This window comes from Carcharodon carcharias, chromosome 9 (genome assembly GCF_017639515.1).
Source record: "Carcharodon carcharias isolate sCarCar2 chromosome 9, sCarCar2.pri, whole genome shotgun sequence".
NCBI lineage: Eukaryota > Metazoa > Chordata > Chondrichthyes > Lamniformes > Lamnidae > Carcharodon > Carcharodon carcharias.
This window is the reverse complement of record NC_054475.1, coordinates 149,721,186-149,746,490: the sequence shown is the minus strand read 5'-3', so window position 1 is coordinate 149,746,490 and position 25,305 is coordinate 149,721,186. Positions and strand designations below refer to the sequence as shown.

Sequence of the window (25,305 nt, the reverse complement as noted above, 5' to 3'; positions counted from 1 at the left end):
TTTCTTCAATCTGATTGGTCAACGTGCTTTGACTGGCAGCGTGGCAAACGAGGTGATTAACAAACGGGGCCGCAGGATGCGATTGAAAGGGAGGCAGGGGGCGGAGCAAAGGACGTGATCGACAGCGAGGCAAGAGGTGTGGCAAAGGACATGATTGACAGCGCGGCAAGAGGTGTGGCAAATTATGTGATTGTCCGCGAGGCAGGGGGCGTGGCCAATATTTTGCATGCAGCAAGGGGCGAACTAAAGTCCCGACGAACCGGAAGGTGTGTCAGGTCGAGTGGAAGTGGAGAGCAGACTCTTGTTGCTATGAGAGTGAATGATTCAGCAGCATGGACGGTGCAGTGTCTAATGTAGAGATCTGCAACCTGGCCTACACAGGGGACTTGGAGCAGCTTAAAGCACTTATCCTGTCAGACAAGCGCCTAGCTACAAAAACTGACCAAGTAAGCAAAACCTCCTTCATTATTTATATTGCCAATAGGCTGGGTCCTTGGACTTGAAATGTTAATTCTGTTCCCCTCGCTACAGAAGTTGCCAGATCTGTTGAGTTTTCCAGCAGCTTCTGTTTTTATTTCAGACTTCCAGCATCTTAAGTATTTTGCTTTTATCTCAATCAGAAGGATTGGTTTGGGCCCCTAAAGTTACATCTGCAGTTCCGCTGGGGATTGGTACTCCACTGAGTTTGTTAGAGAGTCACTTATGGCACAGAAGGAGACCATTCTGCCCATGCCAGGTCATTGTCGAACAACCCATCCAGCCTCATTCCCTGCTCTATCCCCAGAGCCTTGCACATTTGTTTCTTGCAAGGGAGAATCTTTCCTTGATGGTTCATTGCAGGCAGCATGTAAATGCTGAGTTAATAGAAGATGCTTGACATTTGATTTATCTTTGAATAAAAGAGGTAGGAACAAGAGTAGATAATAAGGCTTTCCGAGCCATTTTTCCATTCGATATGATCGTGGCTGATCTTCTGCTAAACACTACTTTCCTATCTGCTCTCTTTATCTCTTGATTCTCTGAGAAATCAGAAATCTATCTCTACCTTGAGCATAGTCAATGACGGAACATCCACAACCTCTAAGGTTGGGAAGTTCAAAGATTCGAACCCTCCGAGTGAAGAAATTCTCCCCATATCAGTCTTAAGTAAAGGACCCATTATCCTGAGACAGTGCACTGTATTCTTGATTCCCCAGCGAGAGGAAATAAACAGCTGCCCAGTGGTCAGCTTCAGAAATTGATGCTTATGCTTTCTCAATGAATAACTGGCTTCCAACCATTACCAGTTCACTGAATGGCTGCACCCTGGGCAGTTATCTTCCTTAATAGGCAAAAACTAGATGAAGAAACTTGGCATAGAGAAATACCTGGCCTCCAGTATATAAGATTGTAGTGGTGTTGGACCAGTTCTAATGAAAGGCCGTTGACCCCAAACATTAACTCTGTATCTCTCTCCACAGATCCCGCCAGACCAGCTGAGTATTTCCAGCATTTTTTGTTTTGATTTCAGATTTCCAGGGCTTGCACTATTCTGCTTTTCTATTAATGGCTGTTGTAGCTTGGATATCTCTGAAATGATTTATAGTAAATCTGTGAGGGTTATTTATGTAAAGTATGCGGACTCAACATGAGGAATAAATAATTTAAAATAATCCTCTATTTTCATGTTTGCTCAGGATAACAGGACGGCATTACATTGGTCATGTTCAGCTGGGCACAAGGACATTGTAGACTTTCTGTTAAGTCTTGGAGTACCAGTAGATCCTAAAGATGATGTGAGTAGAGTTGGTTAATTCTTGTTCAAGCTATTTCTTATTGTTTGCGGCTGCAGTTCATGTTGCTTTCTGTGTTCAGCTCTTTCACTGTTCTAGCCCCTCCTTATCTGTAACCACCTGTAGCTCTAAAACTTTCCAAGATTTCTGCATTCTTTCAAATCTGGCCTCTTAACCATCCCCCATTTCCTTCACTCTGCCATTGGTGGCTGCATTTGCTTGTGGCTAGGCCCTAAGCTCTAAAATCCCCCACATATCTGCCTCTCTACCTCACTGTTGTCAGTTGAGATCCTCCTTTAAAGCTTAGCTCTTTGGACAAGGTTTTGGTCACCTGTCCTTGTCAATTTTTTTTTGATAAGGGTCTTGGGATGGTTTACTAAATCAAAGGTGCTACGTTAATGCAAGTTGTCGTTATACGTAGACCTGTGTTTTCATGGGTTTCACGATCACCATAAAAGCAATGGGATCCTGTGAAGTTCCAAACTATTTCCTCGGGTTAATGTAAAAATTGTATTAAATTTAATGGACTGTGAAATTCGCTAAGGCCAGAAGATGGGTAAAGGGATCACAATGCACGATTAACTCGCGCACGTTGCTTCTGATGCAGGCAGCACACAAACTTCATGCTACTGTATGGCTGCATACCTGAACAGGAGTTGGAAGTCAGTTTAATTGAGTTTGACCTGGGAAAGATAGAAGAATGGTGCAACATAGTAGAGGGTAGGTGCCAAGGTTCTCTTACATAGCACAAGAAGCCTTGATGGAGAAGCTGGACAGGAGGAGAGAGAGGTCCGCATGGGAGGCCCCTCAGAAAAATACCAACCATTAGGGTCGGTGCCAGCAGCATAGTGCTGAAGACCTGGATGCAGTGGCACAAAAAGTTTAATGACCTCAGGTAAGTGGTGCATCTGCAATTGTCATATCCTCACAACTGAACCATTAGCCTCATAACACTGTTCAGTTCACAACCGCACCAACCACCGCCCTCTTCCCCCCACCCCACTCACTCACTTTGACAGATAGCATTCTTTATAAGCAGGTTTGAAAGTCACACATCGTTGTTGCCTATCTGGTGCCATTTTGAACCACTTTGAAAGGATAATAAAGAGGGAGAAAGGGAGGGGTTGGGTTCAGTCATGGTGATCCATTTTGGGACCAGCAAAACATGGAAGGGTAAGCAAGAGTTTCTGTTTGAGATACTAAATTGCTTGGTGGGGGGAACCTCAAGGGTTATAATCTCCAGATTATTACCCAAACCATTTGCAGATTAGGCTGAAAGAGTGGTGTGGGAAATGAAAGGTTCAATTTCATGGCATGCTAGCAGCAGTGCTGGGACAGGAAGGAACTGTATCATTGGGACAGACTCCACTTGAAGTGGGCTTCAACCAGAGTCCTAGTGGAGACGATAAATGGGACAGAAACAAGGATTTTAAACTATTAAGTGGGGGAGCAGGGGGGATGGGAATGGAAAAAGTTACAGTAAATAAAAAAAAGTTCAGAAATAAATGAAGTGGGAGTAGACGAATCGACAGAAATTGTGCTTTAAGCACTACAGTTAAAGCTAAAACTAAAGATGTAAAGTAGTTAAACCAGATGGAAGAAATAAAAAATGAGGTAAATATTAGAGCAGAAAAACAAGTATGTGGACCATATGAAGGTCCTTTGTATAAATTCACAGATTATAAGGAACAAAATAAATGAATTGCAGGTGCAAATTCAATTTGGGGGGCATCACATGGTAGCCATTACTGAGACAAAGCTGAAAGAAAGAGCATACAAAAATGCAGAAAGCAGCACCAATCCTGATGAATGGGAAAGATACAAAGAATAGCAAAGGGTAACAAAATAGATTAGTAAGAGCTACAAAAAAGGCATATTAAAAGAAAATTGCAAGGGATATCAAAACCAACAAAATGTTTCATGATTGCTTTAGGAAAAAGAGGGTGACCAGTAGCAATGTGATCCCCTTGAAAACTGTCAGGTGATATTGCATAAATGCAGATAAGAAAATAGTGAACATGCTGAATAATTAGTTTGCATCTGGACTTATAGTAGAGAAAGGGGTCAGCATGCCAAACATCTTGAGGAAACAAACAGTGAATCTGCGACAGGCTCTCACAGAAATTAACAAAAGCAAAATAATGTATAAAACAATGGCACCAAAGAGTGACAAATCCTGAGGACCAGGTGGTTTCTGTCACAGGATTTTAAAAGAAGTAGGTGAAAAGTTCGCTCTGGGAGCTGTCCTTTAGATTACAAAATCGCACATGTTACTCTGCTATTTAGGAAAGGTGAGAGAGGAAACCAGGGAACTATGGACCAGTTAGCCTAACATCTGTTGATGGGAAATTGCTAGAGTCTATTATTAAGGATAGGGGACTGAAAATCTTGAAAATGTTCAGCTGATCGGAGGCAGCCAGCATGAATTTGTAAAGGGTGGAACATGCCTGTTCTGAAAAGGTGATTGAAGTAGAAGATGGGGGAATGACTATGAATATTATTTATGCAGGTTTCTATAAAGTTTTTGATAAAATCTCTTAAAACATTCTGTTAGCTAAAGTTGAAATTCATGGAATTGAAGGCAAAGTATTGACCTGGATAGAAAAGTAGCCAGAGTGACTGGAGACTGAGAATAGGGATAATGGGCAGATATTCTAATTGGCAGGATGTGATGATGTATCCCACAAGGATCTGTCTTGGCGGCCTCAACTAAACAATATTTGACAATGGGATAGAAAGCCATGTATCCCCGGATTTGCTGATGATACTAAGATGGGTGACATTGTGAGCAGTGTATTTGGAAGCATTAACATTACAAGGAGATATGGATTGGTTAAGTGTATGTGCAAAACTGACAAATAGATTTCAATGTAGGCAAATATAAGTTCATCCACTTTAGATCTGAAAAGGATAGAAAAGGCTACTTTCTATGTGGTGAAAAGCTAGAAACAATGGAGGGCCAATGAGACTTGAGGGTCCAGTTACATAGATCATTAAAATATCAGGAACAAGCATAGAAAATAGTCAGACAGGCTAATGGAACACTGGCCTTTTTATTTAGTGGAATAGTATACAAAGGGATAGAAGTCATGCTTCAGCTATACATGGCCCTGAGTGGACCACATTTAGTGTGTGAGCAGTTCTGGGCAACTTAGGAAGGATATATTTGCCTTGGGGGTGGGGGGGGGTGCACTTTTAACTTACTAGAATTATACGTGGCTTTCAAGGGATCAGTTGCAAGGAGAGAATTCAAAAATGAGGGTTATATTTCCTGGAATTTAGAAATTTAAGGGGTGATTTCATGGAAATCTTTGAAGGCATTAAGGGAACAAATAGGGTAAATAAAGAGCAACCATTTCTGCTAATTGAGTAGAAGGGGTATAGTCTGAAATTTAGAACAAGGCGTTTCAGGAGTGAAATTAGGAAACACTACATGTACAGGATGATGGAAGCTCGCTTCCCTAAATGGCAGTTGATGCCAGATCTGTTGTTAATTTTAAGGTTGAAAGTTCTTTGTTAACCAAAGACATTAAGGGACACGTGGCAAAGGAGGACCTGTGGAGCTGGTTCGCAAATCAGCCTTGATCTCAGTAAATGCTGAAACAGGCTCGGGGCTAAATTACTTCCTCCTGTTCCTATGTTCCTACTAGTTCTTTTTTTAGGTGAATCTTGCACAAACCAAATTAGGATTTATGGTGCTAAGAAATTTAACATTTTTCCATCTTTGGCATCACATAGCACTCCTAAGCCCATTGAGATGTAGCAGAAAGCTCCCTTTACTGTGCAGCATTAACATTCTTCAGTCCTAACCCCTGAAGTGCAATCTCACTCCTCCAGAATCAGACTTCTTTTCCAATACAACTATTTTTGCAATTTCTCTCAGCGAGCTTGCTAAGTGACAATTTATGCCAAGTAAACTGGTGTTTGAAAGAAGTGTGCTATTCAAAAACAAGACCCCGTTATCTGCATTACTTCAGTTGCACTAGGGAAATCATTTCACCTCTTCCCAGTTTCTCTACTCGCAATTATGGTCCTATATGAAATAAATTTGGGGTAGTCTAAACCAATCTCTTGCTCTATTACACAAGTGTCCAATTATGGTGAAAGAATCATCTAGGATGTTATCTACACTCATACCATGAGAGGGTGCTCATGAGAACTAAGTCACATTGTTGGGACAAATTAAAGAGAAGTCTTGATCTTGCATCCTGAGACTCGTGTTAAAATTCTGGCCATATACAGTATTTTCAATACTATGTAGCGTTTTAACTCTTTTGCACTTTTGAGCACAAACAAAGAAAATAAATAAAACATTACATAGAATTTGTTAATCAGAACTTAATAGTAAGTCTACAATTCAAAAAGGGGAAAAAAACTGCAGATGTTGAAAAGCTGAAATAAAAACAGAAATGTTTGAAATTCATGGGGCATTCAACAGCTGTAAACAGAAAAGATGGCTACCATTATGATGTGTGTTGATAAATGGGCGTAACCCTGCCTCAGCTGCTTAACTGATCTGTGTGTGTATTTCCAGAATTTTCAGCTTCTTAAGATTCACATTTTGTAGTGCCCATAAAAACATGCGCTGATAATTTTATTTGTACAGGTCAGCTGGACTCCCCTACACATTGCTGCATCGGCAGGTCGAGAGGAAATAGTGAAAGCGCTGATTGGTAAAGGAGCACAGGTCAATGCTATCAATCAGAATGGTTGTTCACCACTGCACTATGCTGCTTCTCGAAACCGATATGAGGTATTGACATTTAAACATGAGTCAATTTCTATTTAATTTATATCCTGTTTTTATAAATGAAGAGTTGTCAACCTCACTTCTCCATCTCTGAGGAGATCATTATTCTTATTGGGTCATCGTTCCTCAAACACCTAGGGCCCTCTGCTATTTGCTTGTGATTGAGGTACTTTGATGAAACCACTGTTTACCTTTAAATCATTTTCTGCATTGTGTAAGTAGACTTCACATGCTCTATTTTGTGCAAAGTTCAAGGGCAGTTAAGGGTGGGTAACAAATATTGTGGCCCTGCCACAATGCCCACAACCCACGAAAGAATAAAACATATTCTTCGATTTTAGTCTCTGTGAAGAATCTTGTAGGCTTGGGAATTACAGATTCTAGTTCACCACTCCCTGCACTTTTATATCATTTGGACATAGACCCAAAAGACATAAAGCCAACTAGAGTGCAATATGTTGATATTTATGTTCAAGTTGAGTTGCTAAGTTTTATTTTCAGTAATTCTAATAAATGAAAGGACATGCAGAACAGTACAACTTCACACAATTGCCATTACTTTTCAATATTCTTTAATTCACGGGATGTGGATGTCACTGGCCAGGGTGTTTCCCATGCTTAGTTGATCTTGAGAAAGTGGTGGTGAACCACCTTTCCAAACACAACTGAGTTCTTGCAAGGCCATTGCAAAGGGTAGTTAAGAAGAAACCACATTGCTGTTGGTCTGGAGTTATACAAAGGCCAGACTGGATAAAGAAGACAAATTTCCTTCACCAAAGGGCATGAGTGAACCAGGGTAGGTACGATAATCCAGTGGTTTTGTAGTTACTAATACTTCCTATTTATTAAATTGAATATATTCCCCAGTTGCTGCGGTGGAATTTGAACTTGTTTCTGGATCATTAATCCAGGCCTCTTGATTGCAAATCCAGTAACATAACTACAATATCCCTTTTAAAGATGCACTTGCTCCCTAAAGTCTATTTCGCACTCCTTGCACACTTTAGTACAGTCCCTGGTAATGTTTGGTGTCGTGTTGCTCTTCTATATCTGCTGACATACCAGCAGTTCTCAAACACAAGACTTACCTATGCTGTTTTCTCCTTGATTTTCTCAGAGGACAGTGTAAGCTTACAATGTAGATTTGCAATGTTTTTTTTTCATCTGTCTTTCTGGCAGTGTCTATCCTTAAATGAAATTGTACACAGAATGGAATGTGATCGCATCTCTGATATGGTCATCATCAGGATTGATTGGCACAGCTTGACCAATCTTTTCACTTGGTGGTGGTGGTGGGAGGGGGGCAATGAGCAAATTTCAGAAGGATAAAGTTTGCCACAACATTAAATGTGAATTTCAACAAAAAAACTGACGTATGAACAGAAACAGCTTGCTGAGCAAAAAAAAAGTCACATCAATAAATTCATGATGAACAAAACGAGTAATATATAAAGACTACCATTAGAGTGTGAAAGGGTGAGAGAGTGTGTGTGTATCCAGCTCACTCCCAGTCTCAGGTGCTCACTCACTCACCCTCACCCATTGTAAGAGTGCCTGTTGGCATGTGGGGTTGAAGGTGAATGAGAACCCTAAGATGGGGAGTGAGCCAGACACGCAGATCATCGCTCACTCACACAGACCCACCCCATGCGCGCTTTCACTGCCCGCATGTGCGCTCCCACCGCCTGCGCGTGTGTACTGTCAGCCCGTGCGCACACACAAACACTCTCACCACACACGCATTCTCACCCCGTGTGCAGACACACACACACACGCTCTCTCTGCCCGCCTCTGCTCCCACCTGAACAGTTACCTCGTGCGCACACACCTCTCTTGAGCCACCCACATGCCCGCACTAAATTGGCTGGGAGGGGTGGATAAGTGCCATGAGAGCGGAAGAGAGACCTGGAATGAGGTCTGAGGCCTAGCGGCTCCCGAACGCCTGTGCCCACCAAAGGGAGTGGCAAAAGCCAGGGGAAAGTGGGGACAATGGGGAGAACCAGGGGAAAGCACTGGGAGCCGGGGGAAGTTGCCAGAGCCGGGCCAATGCACCGGGAGTTGGGTGAATGCAGCCATAGTCGTAGAAAAGCATAGTGAGTGGAGACCCTACATGCTGCAGAGTTTCTCTCTGTGTACACAAACTCATACTTGCCAATGTTCGCTGCTCCTCCAATCACAGCTGTTTCTCTCTCACATTTGCTGCTGATCGGCTCACTAGTGAGACATGACAAGAGTCATTGAATCATAATCAGGCAAGAGACCAAAGCTAATTTTTGTGTTTTGTCCCTTGGAATTTTCATAGGGAGGAGCGGGGCACAGACCCACTGTATGCTGTAAATGGCTTTTCTCACTTACAATCACAAACATTTTTAGAAGTTGTAGGCATTGGTGAATACTGATAGCTGTAAGCTGCTTGAATCTGAGAAGCACATTAATGCAGGCTGCTGGTGGAATTACTGCAAGCATTTCAAACACAGCAAATGCATGTTTTTAGATTATGCTGAATCACTATGCTAAATATCCTATTTCTCATGTCCCATTGTTATAAACTTTATTTCTAATAATATGTCCTCAGTTTAGTGGAGAACCCAAGATGGTGGTTGTAAGGATTTTTAATACAAGTTTGTTGCAGTGACTTGATCGGACCGTCTTCATTGGTAGATATTACTGACCGTTCTCTTTTTCAATTGTTTTTATTGAAAATTTTCCAACCTTCCTTGTGTTTTAGTAGTATGTTCTCTATCTTTAGGTTTGATTTGTTGTAGAAATATGGGCCAGAATTTTATGTTGGGTGTGTGAGAGTGCACCCGACACGCCTCAGTGTAATATGATGCGCGATGACGTTGGGTGTGCGTCCTGACATCACCGTGCACCCTTGCATTATTTCACTAGGCAGGCACGCTTTGAGCTCGGAGATGCACCTGCCATTAATTAACGGGCCAGCTAAGGCCCTTGAGACACCAATTGTCTCGGAGTTTACGCAGCCCTTGCGGTTTTTCTGGGCATCACACGGACGCAACGAGCAAGCAGGTAGGCCACATTTTCAAAATCCTCATCCACAGGTGGGATAAGAGGGATGAGTGGGCTTGCTAGTGTGAGTTGCTTGTTCTTTAATTTCTAAGTTGCTGCTGCTTGCTTGTGTAAACAGGACACCTTCATTTTGCTCCAGAACTGCTTTGACAGAAATAAGAGGCTTCAGTTCAGGACTCTGGAGGAGGCATGCCACTTGGGTCCTTCCAGGTATCAGACAGCCTTCCCCTACTGTAGGAATGGGGATTCTGGTCTCCCCTGGAGGCACCTCCAGTGAGGAGGAAGAGTGGGCCAGAAGGGGGAGGAGGCCAGATGTCTCTATTCAGCTTCCAGGGGAATGACCTGTGGGAGGACAGGCGCAGGCACAAGGGGTGCAGGGCCAACAGGAAGTCCAAGGTGGAAGGGACCGCAGAAGACGCCACTATCCTGCTACCAGGGTTTACAGGTGGCGGTGCAGCTACCCCAATGTGTCTGAGGTGCAATGCCGAAGGAGGCTTCGTCTGTCGAAGGAGACATTGACCTCCATCTGTCAGAGGATCGGCCCTGAGATCAGCTCCGATTGTGTGGGTGGGCACCCCAAGCCAATGGCGCTGAAGGTCACAGTGGCCCTCAACTTCTATGCCTCTGGCTCTTTCCAGGGGTCGGTGGGTGACCTTTGTGGAGTCTCCCAATCAGCTGTCCACAGTTGTGCCAAGCTGGTGACAGACACTCTGTTCAGGCGTGCATTGACTTTCATTCACTACCGCAATGGACGAGGCCAGCCAGTTAGAGCGAGCCAGAGGCTTCGCAGTGATTGCTGGGTTCCCCCGCAGCCAGGGTGCAATCGACTGCACACATGTGGTTATCAAGGTGCCAGCGGGTGAGCCGGTTGCCTTCGTCAATAGGAAGGGATTCCACTTCATGAAAGTGCAGATAATGTGTGACCACAGGATGCAGATTCTGCAAGTCTGTACAAGGTACCCAGGCAGCTCCCACGATGCCTACATCCGGAGACATTCCCAGGTGCCGAGGCTCTTCAGTGCTCCACCCTGACTGGATGGATGGCTGCTGGGTGACGAGGCCTAACCCCACAAAAGGTGGCTTATGACGCCTCTTCAGCATCCAAGAACAGAGGCCGAGCAGCGGTACAATAGGAGCCATGCCACCACAAAGGCGGTGGTAGAGAGAGCCATTGGTATTCTCAAGATGCGCTTCCGATGCCTGGACCGTTCAGGGGTTGCACTGCAATATCCCCGGATTGTGTGTCACTGATAGTGGTTGCATGCTGCGCTCTCCACATTCTGGCACTGGAAAGGGGGGGACGCAGTGGAGGAAGATGATGTTGACACAGCTGCTCTGGCAACAGACAATGAGTCCGAGGATGAGCACGGTCAGGAGAATGCTGAGGGGATAGAGCTGACTTGGGCAACCTCCAGGGAGGCAGGGACACCCAAGATGCTTTGATCCAACGCTCCTTCAGCTAGCCTACCAAATAAGAACTACCACCACATGACAGGTCTGCAGATTCCATACTTTACCTGACAGGACCACTTGCTTGGTGAACAACGTGCACTATGTGCCATTTCAATAAAGTTCAATGACAAACAAGTCACTCATAACATCGTGGGTTACCCTGCACCTGCAGAACTAATGAAGCACCCAAAGGCTTGTTGAACAGAAACACATTTAATGCTGTTGCGCCTGGCATAAATAATACTAATTAAATTGATAGGTGTTTTCCATCACACCAAATAACATTTAACTTAAAAGTAGGGGGGAAAAAATCACCAGTGATAAACCCGTATTATGCTTAAGGTGCTTTAAGTATTAGCTTGCGGGTGCTACATCTAGGTGCTCTCCCCTCGCTGGCACTGGCATTGGAGACAGCCTGCTCACTCTGCTGTGCTCTTGGCCTTGATGACCTTGGTGGGCATCCTCTGGCCCGTGGAGCCTGTGCTGGTCCTGCACTAACAGCCTTCGCATGGTTGCTGCGGCCGCTTTTGAATTGGCCGCTGGGTTGCCATTGGACCCGGCGGACATTAAGCTCCCGTGCCCCCCCCATCCACACCTTCTCGCTGTTGCTGTTGTCATGTCTTACACTTGGCGGGCCTTAATTGGCCCGCCCGTGTAAAATCGCAGGTGGCAGCTGGCTTATCGACCGCTCCCGCTGAGCCCGCATGTTGAATGTAAAATTCTGGTCATGACTTTTGAACTTGCAGCTGCAAAGAATTTATATGTTGCAGTTGGTATGATGGAGCAAATGCAGGTAGCCACTCACAATCTTTTTTTAATCTAGAAGAAGTGATGTTGCTCACAATAAGCCAGATAATGTACTCTTGTATAAAGACAGGACTGTGCTACCACATATTCTATTTTAAAGGTCAAAGTCTAATTAGAAAGGAGAGAACACCTTCGGTCACTAAAGGTTTAAGTGCTGTTTGGTTGGGGAACTCTGAAAACTAGTTTCAAGCTTCCGATCACATGCACAGCGTTTTAATATTTTTTCCTCCCTGTACGTTCATTGGCAGTCTTTTTAATATATGACGAGTGAATCTCTTGTAGCTAATTTGTATGACTAGAAGCGTTCCATCACGTAATGCATAATGTGTAATTTTTCCACAAAAACCACCAAGTCTATTTGTTATATAAACATTGGATGAGCTTACAGTTTAATTGTTCTTCAAGCTGCAGTTGTATTGAACCTTTCAGCTCTTCAGGTCATGCCAAAGTGTTTTACAAGCTGTAGATTACTTTTAAGATGCAGTCGCCATCATGCAAGCAAATGTGGCACAGCTAGGCAGCAAACAACACACAAATATCCAGGTAATCTTTGTGTTATTTGAAGGAGGAATGTTGACGAGGATGCTTGGTGAATGTCCATTCGCCATCCACCAGCCACCTTCCACTTAATATATTATCCAAAAGGTGGCAGCATTGAAATGTCGGTCTAGATTATGTGCTGATGTCCATATTGGGGCTCATGACTTACATGGCCATGCTGCCAGCCGTACCAGTCTGACAGCTGCAGGTCAGAAGTTTGTTTATATATATTTTTTAAAGTGTGATTGAGAAGGCTAGACTGTGGTTCCAGGCATTCCAGCTGCAATGTCTTTGTATCCATCTCAAAAAAGGGCATAGAGCTAACCCAGGTAATTTTAGTGGTTAAAATCCACGGAGAAAAACACTTGGTATCTGTAAAGACAAAATCATGAAATATCCAGATGAAGAGAAAATAAGTAGTGGCAGCCAACCTAGATTTCAGAAAGGAAAATTGGTTTGGAGGAACCTGTCAAAATGATTTGACAAGGCTACAGAATTGGTGAATGTGGACTTTCCAAAAGTGTGACAAAGTGTCACACAGGAAGCTATAGAATTTTAAAGGACTTGGAATTCAGAAAGAGTAGCAAATTGGACTAAAAACTGTTCAGAAGAGAGGAAACTAAGATTAAGAGTTGAGGCTACTTTGTTAGTTATTCTAAATGAGTAGTAGTATTCCATAGAGCTCTGTTTTGGGACTGCTTCTATTCAGAATGTCTAGATTTGCAGATGATACTAAAATAGGGTCAGGATAAATAATCCTGAGGATTACAGGAAGCTGCAAGTGGACATTGAGAAGATGTTGGAATGGGCAAATAAGTGGCAGTTGGAATTCAATGTCAATCAAAATGAATACATTTTGAATTTTAGCAAAAATAGAATTATATAGGGGGAAGGCTGAATGAGCTGTAAGAGCAGAGGGATTTGAAGGTTCAGGTTCACAACATGTTAAATGCAGTACCTCGAGTGGCTAATGTCATTTAACAAAAACTAATGGAATATTAAGCTTTATGGTATAAAATATAAAAGTCTAGATGTAACGGTGAATATATTATAAAACCTTAGTAAAACCACAGTTGGAGGACCGTGGTTTTGAGCTTTACACTATAGGAAGGATGTTGCAGGATCATTTCCGAATGCTCACAAAAATTCCTCCAACTTGTTAACACCCTTTTTCTGTCCTTGACATTTTCTACGGCACTCAGTTGTTTACTTGTTTGCTCCCCTAGCAGGCTGCTTTACTCTCCTTACTGACTCAACTTCTGGCCACATTCCATTTTTAAAAGAAAATGTCTTGCTCCCTGGTTACCCTGCTGTCCTACTGCTGATGTAATCTGTGCCTTTTTCTTTGTGAACTTCTCCCTCTTCCTCCCACCTTGACTTTCTTGATATCCGTAATCCACTGACCCAAACGCATCCAGAAATCCACAGACAGACAAAAATTAAAAACTGATATGGCTGCATCACCTGTCAGAATTCAACAGTTGTAACTTTGCAAAGCATTTGTCACTGGTTTGGTAATGATTTCGCCCACCTACTCATGTAGATCATTTGACTCAGCAGCCAGCTCTTGTGAAGGCTCTGCCCTGCATTTTCTGTACTTCCCATAGTCTCTTACGGTGCTTTTCCCCCTTTATTTGTCTGTCATGTTTTGCTGAATGTTTCGAAACTACAAGTCTCTTTGGGGCATGCAGCTGTATTTGTATGATGGGGAGAGAATAAAACATGTCTTAACAAAAGCAAAATACTACAGGTGCTGGAAATCCGGATTAAAAACAAAAACATACTGGAAATACTCAGCAAGTCAGGCAGCATCTCTGGAGAGAAAAAGAGTTAACATTTTAGGTCGATGATATTTGTGCAGAGCTTTATTTTCATGACATTTTGTTGTCAGGTTCATGGCTTGATAATGCCAGAGTGGCACAGTGATTTAACTTCTGCTTCTATATCTAACATATTTATAGGCTGCTAATTAATAGTTCTTCAGCGCTCCGTTAGCTGTCTGGTATAATGGTTAAATGATAATTGTTATCAGTTGATATGGTATAGTTTAGTCTAGTTCAGATCATTCCTTAGTGTGCTAACTGATGCAACGACAGCTCATTTAAATGCATTTGCATTCTATAAAATAACTGACCTATTTATTACTTGTAAAATGCAAACATAATGAGTTGCCATGGACTTTATCACTTCTTGGCCTGACGTGCATTACGCTGTTACTCTATGACCCCTTTCCATAATACTCAATTATGTTTATTTCTGAATATTTCTTTACTTTTATATGTTTGAACTACCTCTCTCACGCTCAGCTGTGATATGAAGATGAGCTTATGCTTTTAAAACTAGCACAACAATTTCTGTTCAGTGGTTTAAGGGATTATAAACATTGCACATTGCTTTCCATTTTACAATCTCAATAGCCTTGACTGGTCTACATCTGAATTCTTCACTGAGTTCATCAGTATGACTTAATGATCATCTAATGAAATCTGCTTTCATGGTGCATAACGGTATACTTTCCACTCCAGGGTGAGTTCACAAATCCATGAGTGAGTGGAATTCAGTACCTTCTCCATGATGAAGATTCCACAAATTGACTGCTAAAACTCCTTAAACCACAAGAACTTTTTTTAAATTAAAATAAAACCCCCATCATGAGGGCTGTAATTCTAAGCATTTTAAGATTGCATTTCATGTCACCTCCAGGAAGATAACTTGTGACTTGTCTCAAGATGTAAACTGCTTGGCTCTGAAGGACTATTTATAATGAGGGCATACTTTTCATCAGTCATGTATCTTGTAATTTACTCAAAGCACAGCTACAGCCAGTTGAAAACTGAAGAGACTGGAGAAGCTAATGTGGATGGATATTTTTTTTCAATATGTATTTGACATGTCTTGTGCATGCACTTTCTATTGTCATGGTGTTTGGTCATGCTTTTTGTCAATAATTATAATTTGAGATAGTAGGCAAGTCTAAAGGAAATTGATCCTGTACGGTAGTGCAAATGGGTGATAACTACCACCCAAAATCAATTTAACGCTCCTATGTAAACACTGTCTGTAACACTGTAGTTGCCTCATCCAGTGAGTAGGTGGTGCTGTGGGGTCAGTCTCCTAACATTGTTGCCATCTTGGATATTAAAATAAACAATGCAACAGGCAGTTTACTAGTATATAGCATTTAATTTTGATGGTTGACTATTCTCTTTATGCTGCTTTTTAGTGTGTTCAGCCTTCTAGAAGTATTCCTGGGTCCCCTGTAATTCACAGAATTGTTACAACACAGAAGGAGGCCATTCGGCCCATCATGTCTGCACTGGCACTCCATATGAGCAATATGACTTAGTACCATTCTCCTGCCTTTTCCCTGTAACCTTGCACATTGTTTCTATTTAAATAATCATCTAATGCAAGGAGAGGCAAATGTGAGACAAGTCCGTGCCAACCAATTGCTAGTGATGTTGATAATTCCTCCTTTAATTTTTCTCTTCTCCAGAGAGAGGCTGCAGAGTGCAGAATCAAACCTACTTAATGTCGCAACCATTTAAAGTTGTGTTTATTATTGTGAAGCAGCAAACTGCTTTTATTTTAAAACTCTAATCCTGTTCTCACTATCTACTATAGATTGCTTGCATGTTGTTAGAGAATGGAGCAGACCCTAATGTTACAGACAATATCCACTCCACTCCCTTGCATAGAGCTTCAGCAAAAGGAAACTTTCGCCTTGTACAGCTGTTGCTGAAGCATAATGCCTCTACGAACCTCCAGGATTTGGAGGGAAACACACCACTGTAAGTACCTTACTTTTTTTTAAAGGGGTGTAGTTCATGTGGCATGGGTTATTAAAAAAAAAGTATAACTAAATAACTTTTGGCTTCCCCACCTTGTGTCACCTACAGACAGATATATCACATCATTGAATAAGATTGTTGACAAATGTCAGATTGCTACAAATTTCAGGCTTCGTTCATTTTAAAAGGATTTTTTAATTTAAAAAAAGGTTTCACGCACAAGATATTGTCAAGTGTTTAGTTTTTATGACAGAGTGAACTAGCGCATATGATGTAGTCATAGTATCAGTGCTTTAATTTTTTTGTACTAAGAACTTGAAAACAATCATGGAAAGCCAAATTTCCAGGATCCAATTTTAAAAAAACACAATCGTGACAATCCCAATGCAGGGTCCATATTAGCACGACACCTTTTTCCCCAACTACTGGAATATTCTATATTCTTTGTCCACTTTGTGTCCCATATAACAAACTGAGCAATGCCTTGGAAGATCCATTAACAACATTTAAAGCTGCTCAGCAGCACGCGCACACATACACACACACACACCTTAAACTGTCACATGCGCACACACCTTGTTTTTTTCACACTTGTAACATGTTTGAAGTTCCTTCTGACCTGGATTTCTAATCTCTAGTTTCAAACTAATAGGCATATTTCAATCCCCAACATTTTCTGATTAAAAAGCAATTAAGCTCAGAATAACCTACAGTAACTAGAATAACCCAGTAACCTGTTTACCTAAGAATTTGATTTTTCCGATTTAAGGAAACACAGCTCCAATTTAGTAGAACAATATAACATGTGCTTATTTGGTTGAGCATGTATTTATAAGACATAACATCCTATTTATCATCACCAATGCCAGAGGATATTCAATGTATGTAATTTTGCATTTGATATGTGTTCATCACGCTTCAGTTACCAAGAACTAGTCAAAAACCACAATTATTTCACTATCTCTGAACACATTTGTCTCAGATGTTTTCCAAGTTCTTTCATCAGATATATAATTTGTCTTTTATAATGACCTAATCTCTGACTCCCTTAGGCAATGAATGCTACAGAGATCTGCTAGTGTATTAGTAAAAAAATAAAATTAGAATTGCTTATGAAACAGCTAATTGGCCAATTGTAAGCATGTATTGCTTTCTAGGCCTCATTGGCTGACCTTAATCACCTGACCATAGTATTATTTTCTCGGGCAATAGTAATTGTGTGGTTATTATGCTTTGTTTGCTCACCGTTGCATTGGCCCAATACCATCCACACTATATTGTGATTTTGAATTTTTAACTCTAGTATTATCCTTGTGCATAGTAGCAAACACAACTCCTTTCTCTGTAACCCCTCGAGCCATACTCCCCATACACCCAGCACTATTTCTCTGACTCCATCTTCTTATGCATCAATTTTACCCAGTCCCATTGTCTGAAATTCCCTTCCTAAATTTTCTCACCATTTCAATCTTCTTTAAGACATTCTTTAAACTCCCCTCTTAAACCAGATTCTTAATCTCACCTTCTTTGGCTATTTAGCAAATCGTACACAAGCCCTCACTTCCTACAAAATAGTGTGTGCCTTTACTTACCAATACTTATTCAATTGAAGCAAACCAGGGATCAAATAGCAATAGAAACTTGCATTTATATCGCATGTTTCTTTAATGTGCTTCATAGGCCTGGGCAAAGTGGATGATGAGCCCAAGAAGATGAGATTAGGAGGGCTGTCCAAGAATTTGTTTGAAGAGGTGAGGCTTAAAGAAGATTGAAATGGTGGGAAAGTTTAGGAAAGGAATTCCAGAAAATGGGACCTAGGTGGCTGAAAGTCCAGTTTCCATTGATGGCAGTGGGGCAGAAAGAGCTGATTGATGCAGAAGAAGGCGAAGTCAGAGAAACAATGCTGAGGGTATCAGGAAGTAGAGCTAGAGGGGTTACAGAGATAGGGGTGAAATCATGGATGTCTTACAACACAATGAGAATTTTTAAATTTGAGGTGCTGGGGAAATGGGTGCTAATGTAGGTGATTGAGCACAGGTGAGCACAACTGAATACAAGAGCTGAACTTAATGGAGTGTGGAGAATGGGGGCTGACCAGGAGAGTATGAAGTGTTATGTCTGGAGGTGGGAGAGTTTCAGCGGTAGGTAGTCTGAACTGGAGCATGGGTGGGCACAGTGAAAGTAGGGAATCTTCTTCCTTGGATATAGAAAAGGCAGTGTTGTGTTAAAAATCAATGTAAGACTGAACCTAGAACTAGATCACTGTTAACCTTCCAAAAAACCCATTGTGCACCTCTTTCATTGTCCAGCAATGCTCCAAAGGGCTGAACTGTTCAAGATGCACCATCCAACTTTTGATGGACAGTTGGTGAACAAAGAAAATTAGCTGTGTATATTTCCTATTTTATTAGCCTGTCAGACAGCCATAAAATTTTGATAATAACTGAGCTTCCCAGAAACTATTTTAAAGATGGTGACTTTCAATTACCTTCCAAACCTGCAACCTCTACCACCTGGAAGAACATGGAGCACGCATGCAAGGGAACACAACCACCTGCAAATTCCCCTCCGAGTGACATACCATTCAGATTGGAACTATATTGGTGTTCCTTTACTGTCGCTGAGTCAAAATCATAGAATTCCCTCCCTAACAGCACTGTGGGTGTACTACACCACATGAACCGCAGTGGCTCACCACCAACTTCTCAAGGGGAAATTAGAAATGGTCAGCAAATGCTGGCCTTGCCAGCAATGCCCATATCCTGTGAACAAATTAAAAAATGATCCCAAGCTGCTAATCAAAGCAAACTAAGGAATAATCCTCATGCCTCAATTAATGTTCATGCTTCAACCCTGCCTCATCAAAACAGAGTAACTGGTCATTTTTTTTTTTAAAAGCTTTTAGGCAGCCTTCCTGTGTGAAAAATTGTCTGCTGTTTTTGACCACAACCGCAAAGATTATACTTCAAAATAATTAATTTACTGGAAACATTTTGGGACTTTCTGATATAAATATAGATCTATGCTTTCGTTCTAACACCAAACATACAATGTCACAGTATGAGATTGGTGTAGTCAGATCTTTGTTGAAAAGCATGGACACGATGGGCCGAATGGCCTCCTTGCTGTAAACATCTGAGTCTATGAAATCCCCCTCTCCCTCAGGTTATAACAATATTGATGCGGACATTTCACTGAACTGAAGTGTTTATCAGGAATTCACCATACCCCTTCAGTTAGAGGATGAGAAACATGGGTCTAAGACTAGTTAGTGCCTTAAGCTTAATTAAAGGCAATTACAAGGGTACGAAGACAGAATTGGCTAAAGTGGATTGGGATAATAGGTTAAAAGGTAAGATGGTGGAGAAGCAGTGGCAGACATTTAAGAAGATATTTCATAACTCTCACCAAAAATACATTCCATTAAGAAAGACTCTGAAAATGATGCACCATCCATGGCTGACTGAGGAAGTTAAGGTTAATATCAAACAAAGAAAATGCGTACAATATTGTGAAGATTAGTATAGGCCAGAAGAATGGAAAATTTTATAAACCAGCAAAGGACAGCTCGAAAATTAATAAGAAGGGAGGAATTAGAGCATGAGAGAAAGCTAGCTAGAAATATAAAAACAGACAGTAAGAGTTTCTGCAAGTATATATAAAGGAAAAGAGTAGCTAAAGGGAGCATTGGTCCATTAGAGGGTCAGACTGGGGAATTAATAATGGGAAATGAGATTTGGAAGCATTGAACATGTATTTTGTTTTAGTCTTCACAATGGAAGACACAAAAGCATCCCAATAGCAGTTGAAAATCAAGAGGGAAAAGGGAGGGAGGAACTTAGCAGTCACTATCACTAGAGGGAAAGTAATGTGAGAACTAATGGGACTACAGGCTGACAAGTTCCCTAGACCTGATGGCCTGCATTGTAGGTTCTTAAAAGAAGTGGCTAAAGAGTCAGCGGATGCATTGGTTGTAAGCTCCCAAAATCTCCTAGATTCTGGAAAGGTCCCAGCAGAATGGAAAACTGCAAATGTAACATCTCTATTCATGAAAGGAGGGAGACGGAAAGCAGGAATCTATAGGCCAGTTAGCCTAACATCTGCCGTAGGGAAAATGCTTAAATCCACCATTTTGGGGGTAATAGCAGGACGTTTAGAAAATCATAATATAATCAGGCAGAGTCAGCATGCTTTGTGAAAGGGTAATCTTGTTTGACGAAATTACTAGTTTTTTGAGGAGGTAACAAGCAGGGTTGATAAAATATCGCTGAATCATTATTTTAACCATTATGACAGTTTCTTGAGGAAAGAAAAGAGAAACTTTCAACATTTTAAAGATTTTGTTTTTGCAAAACTGCCTGTAACCTTTTCCACGTGAGTGTGCTGGTATACAGGGAAAAGATGGTGGCATTTTATAACACTAGCATCATGATAATTCTACAAGTGAGATAAAATTCAATCTGAGTCCTGAACCAACTGTGAACTGTCAGTGGTTCATGAATGTTGCAAGTTTGAATTCATGCTGTGAATTCTTTAATTATAACAAAGTTCAAAATATTGGTCTGGTATTAACTGCAACTTCAGTGATATTGGTGACAAATGTCATAAGTTAGACCGCTGTACACCCCACCCCTTCAGTGACAAATTCATGCCACAATTTTCTGAAGAACTGATTTAAAATATGCTGCAGTGAGCTAAGCGGTTCAGCTGATGTTCGATAAAGATCAAAGGCTGGAGGTTGTAGCTGCGTTAGTAGGTAGTCATGTAGGGAAACTAGCATTTAAGAATATCTAAAATTTTCTCCCCCTAGCTTTGCACACTAAATCTAAATATTTTTCAATGGAAGTTAATATAAACATGGGAATTGCAATCATCCCAACCTGTAAATGTTTTACATGGCACCAAGATATTTTCACAAAATATTTCAATTATGATAACCACTGTGCACTTATTTGCTGATCCAATGTGACATTCTGATGTCATAAAATCGACTGCTTAACAAGGCTTAAATTTTAACTAGAAAATGCTGAACTATTCGACAGTGGGAGCAGTCCCTGTGAAATATGTCCACTTCTTTGTGGTTGTTGACATTCCTACAAGTGGTAATGGACTCCCACTTCTTCTTCATTTATTATTTAATCACAGCTCTTGAGAAGTGCCAAAGGCCTGCCAAACTGGGCAAATGCAAAAAGCAATGCAGATAACTTCAGTTTCTAACTGCACCTGGTGTATTCTTTTACTGGGGGGTCTGTTTTCTTCATATTCATCAGATGCCTACATTATTATTTATTGATTTTATAATGCATGTAGGGTTAGAAAGATAATTGATTTATTAAAAAATCATCATGGTGGCAGGTACCGAATTGTGATGACAATGCAAATAAAACAATCATAATTCATTACATTGTCATGGACAATCATTAAGATAAAGTATAAAATAATGAAATAATTGCACAATTATGAACATTCCAGTATACAAATAATTACTGATTATGTCATGAGGGTTGTTGATTATAAAATGTATAACTATGAGAAAATGCTTTTATGTAGCACCTTATGGTCTCAAAAAGGATTCATAGCACTTTGAAATTGATTTATGAGAATGGATCTGGGGATTAGTCTCTTTGGGTTGATTGTGTGTGCATTAAATAGCTGCAGAGGCATCAGAAGCTACCATCTTCTTGAATAAACTGTTCACACTTCTGCCGAGTTCCCAATGCCATTATTGTTCAGTTGAAGCAGCAGCAGCCGCCTGAGTTTTGCCTGAAATTCTGCAAATTTGCTTTCAACTTTGATTTCAGTGGGATGTGGGGAGGGGATGGAGTCAATGGCTATGATCATCAGCTGGTCAACTTTTTTGGCCAAGGTCTCTGTGGGACAGTGCAAAAGCCCCAACAAATAATTGCATGTTGAAAATAATGATCAATCATTTGTGCCATACTTTCCCTAACTTCTGCCACATTATAATGGCACGTACCATGGATGCTTTATTGCTATGGTGGCCATTTTCAGTAAATTCAGGCCCAATCTCTTGGTAACTGCAATAGACAATGGGTAAATGTGTTATTGAACTGTACAGCACTTGGTTCAATCTGTGGTCTGTGCTGAGTAGCTAATCTCAGTGATGCGGTGATGTGCATTGTCTTCCTTCTCAATATACCCAGAACAAGTGGAGTGAGTGGGTTCATAGTCCTGATTCCTATCCAGTGAACCTTATATGGTGATCCAGCTGTCATACCCCCTCAACTTCTTCACATGGATCTGTAACTACAAACATTGATTGCTAATAATTATGCATAAAAATTATTGTCTGTGAAACTAAAAGCCCTCAGTGCTAAAAATGCACAGTTGTCCATTGAATGCAAGGGAAATAGTCTATCTGTGACACAGTAAAGATAAATAAGTTCTACAGCTATGTGGTAATTGTACATTATTGTTTCAACAGAAAGCCAACAAATTTGCAGCTTGAAATGGCTAATTTTTCGCCCTACTATAGGTAGGTGCGAGATCAATGTTTAATTTAAACTTCTCTTTGCAGGCACTTGGCATGTGATGAAGAACGGGCTGAGGAAGCCAAGCTTCTGGTGGAGAATGGAGCAAGCATTTACATTGAGAACAAGGAGGAAAAGACACCTCTACAAATGGCTAAAGGTGGTCTTGGCTTACAGCTGAGGAGAATGATAGAAGGTTGAAAATGGAAAATGAAAATTCTTTATGACACCAGTCCAAACTGTGGTGTTTTCCTCAAAACATGGAATAAGAGCAAGGCGAGGAACCTAATGTCTGAATGCTTGTATTGGTTGTGTACTACATGCTATCTCTCCAAGTATGAGCACCACACAAGTTGTGTTACTTACAACTCATGAATTATTTGGACTTGTACCTGAAGGAAAGTCTTTTTACCACAGTCTCGATATAATTTTCTTTGATCTTAACAGCTCTGCGAACATGAAACAAAGTGTGTACCTTCAAGTGACTTGTCAAAACAGTGATAGCAGCACTGATCACAGAATAAATTCTCTTTCCCATTTTTCAGTGCAGTGTCAAAACTGTTCATTGATAAAGAACATCAAAGACCAAACTTGCAGCAGTGTGAGGTAGTCACTGTAACTAACAGTTGGATTGGGTTTAGATTTGAAAGATGTCACTGGTAAACCAGAGATGTGAAACTATAAAAATAGGAGTGTGTTCAGTAATGTGTAACTTCACTAACATATTCTGTTGGATATGTTTTGAAAACAACTTGTGATATTGACTTGAAATTTCTGAGGATTGTCATCGAATGATTAATCCTTTCTTCCCCTAGCCCCTCTTGTCTACTTTCCACCCTAGATTTCTGCTCAGACCATTATTCAGTTTGTGTGTATGTGTTTGTACGTATTTTCCCCCTTCTCCCCTTATTCCTCCTTCCCCCCACCACCCCCGTAGGTTCAACATTTTGAAATGTCACTGTCGCGTTCGTGTATCAGCAACAAAACTCTTTTTAAAAAGTCATTATCTAGACTCATTTATTGGCACAAACAATAGATGAAAATATTATAGCATTATATTGATAAATTTGGAATCATCCTAGGTAGATGAAGCAGTGGTCTTGTCCTTATTGTTGGCTAACATTTAATTGGGTACAGTCATCATTGCCGACTGTGACTATCCTAACTTCATTTGAGCCTTTGGGGAGTTGGGGGAGAAGAGAGGATTAATATATGCGAAGCAGTAATTTTAACATTTTATTTTCATCACTAAACACACTGTTTAATGGAGTTATTGATTGTCACCTTTTACTGCTGAACCTCTTACTGTTGGAACTACAAAATATTTAAAAAAATGTTCTCTAGTTTTGTTTTTGATGCTTTCTAAGGATAACTTCTGATTCTGTGCAACATTAATGTTTGTGTTGATTTCACAGCTAGAAATGTCCACTGCAATACATTGGTGTAGGAGCTAATGTTAAAACAAAAAAATGCTTGTGTATTTGCTGAGGTAAATGGACATTATCTTTTACCATATCAGTTCTGGTTTGGTGAAAGGAGGTTACTGAGGGAACATTTGATATGTAAATCAATTATAATGTTGAAATAAGAAGAAAAATGCTGGAGATATTAGTCAGGTTTGGCAGCACTGTGCAGCAGATCATACTTAAAAATGAAATTTGATTGAAAGTGCTACTTCTCTTATAACCTACTGTTCACCAATATGATCTTAGTGTTTACTGAATATGGTTCCTGTAATAAAGATGTATACACAATCATTGCTTTGTTTCTTATCTAAAAAAATGCTGAATCTTTTTTCCTTAATTTTGTGTAATTATTTTTATGAACTATGATGATGATCGTTCTTTGTTATTCTGCATTGTTCCAGAGGAGCTTGGTTGACCTTGGTTCGTTCTGGGAAAGCTATGGACTCGCTCATCCTCAGTGATATTAGGTTAGGTGCTGACACACTTGACCTACAGTTGCAATGTGTTAAGAGCATTGTATTCCTTTGTTCCCTTAGATTGACTTCACAATACTATTCTGCTGCCTTACTTGATCAAACTACTTTGTCAATGACACTAGATCCTGCACCACCTCCATCTGTTTGAACCGTGCTGCACTCTTTCACTGGTTCTGCATTAACCTTTGCTGCTCTTCTGTCTCCTGGTTGCCCAATTCCATGTTCATCTGAGGACAATGAGCAATGACCTCAGTATATACTATCTCTACTGCAGATTCTTGAGATGGCCCCCTATCCTCAGTTGGTTCCTAGACTTTACTCCACTCCACTACTGGAGAGCTCAATCTTACTGTCCTCCTAAACCAGTGCCTGAATCAACTTCACAATCATAAAGTCAGTATTGGTGCAGAAGGAGAACATTCAGCCATCAGGTCCATGTTGGCTCTGTAGACCAGTCCCTTCCATCTCATTCCCCAATTCTATTCCTGTAGCCTGTAAGTTTATACTTGTAGATGGTGGACAGGCTTTGGGGAATCAGGAGGTGAGTTACTTGTTGCAGGATTACTAGCCTCTGACCTGCTCTTATAGCCACAGCATTTATATGGCTAGTCCAGTTCAGTTTCTGGTCAATGGTAACCTCCAGGATGTTGAAAGCGGGGGATTGAATGATGGTAATGCCATTGAACACCATGGGACAATGGTTGGAGTCTCCCTTGTTGGAGATGGTCAT

At 40.9% G+C, this 25,305-nt stretch overlaps 2 protein-coding genes across 2 annotated transcripts in view; one reads left to right on the top strand and one right to left on the bottom strand.

Annotated features, from left to right (window-relative positions):
• Positions 1 to 136: 136 nt before the first annotated feature.
• On the top strand, positions 137 to 24,387 carry psmd10 (proteasome 26S subunit, non-ATPase 10). Its single transcript, XM_041194713.1, has 5 exons — positions 137 to 446; positions 1,677 to 1,775; positions 6,379 to 6,525; positions 15,976 to 16,142; positions 22,681 to 24,387. Exons 1-5 carry the CDS (start codon positions 333 to 335, stop codon positions 22,832 to 22,834), a joined length of 681 nt encoding a protein of 226 aa, XP_041050647.1. The 5' UTR covers positions 137 to 332; the 3' UTR covers positions 22,835 to 24,387.
• cnpy3 (canopy FGF signaling regulator 3) overlaps positions 12,173 to 25,305 on the bottom strand; it is a 44,617-nt gene continuing 31,484 nt past the window's right edge. Inside the window, exon 8 of the mRNA XM_041194712.1 lies at positions 12,173 to 12,723. Within this exon, the coding sequence (XP_041050646.1) occupies positions 12,479 to 12,723 (245 nt within the window). The 3' untranslated portion in view covers positions 12,173 to 12,478. The remainder of the gene's footprint in view (positions 12,724 to 25,305) is intronic.

What these genes read in the sequence shown, in the direction of transcription:
- psmd10 (XM_041194713.1), top strand. Translation starts at nt 333, where the DNA reads ATGGACGGTGCAGTGTCTAATGTAGAGATCTGCAACCTGGCCTACACA. An exon ending in CAGTAGATCCTAAAGATGAT is followed by an intron (nt 1,776 to 6,378) that starts GTGAGTAGAGTT and finishes TTATTTGTACAG; the next exon opens with GTCAGCTGGACTCCCCTACA. An exon ending in CTTCTCGAAACCGATATGAG is followed by an intron (nt 6,526 to 15,975) that starts GTATTGACATTT and finishes TATCTACTATAG; the next exon opens with ATTGCTTGCATGTTGTTAGA.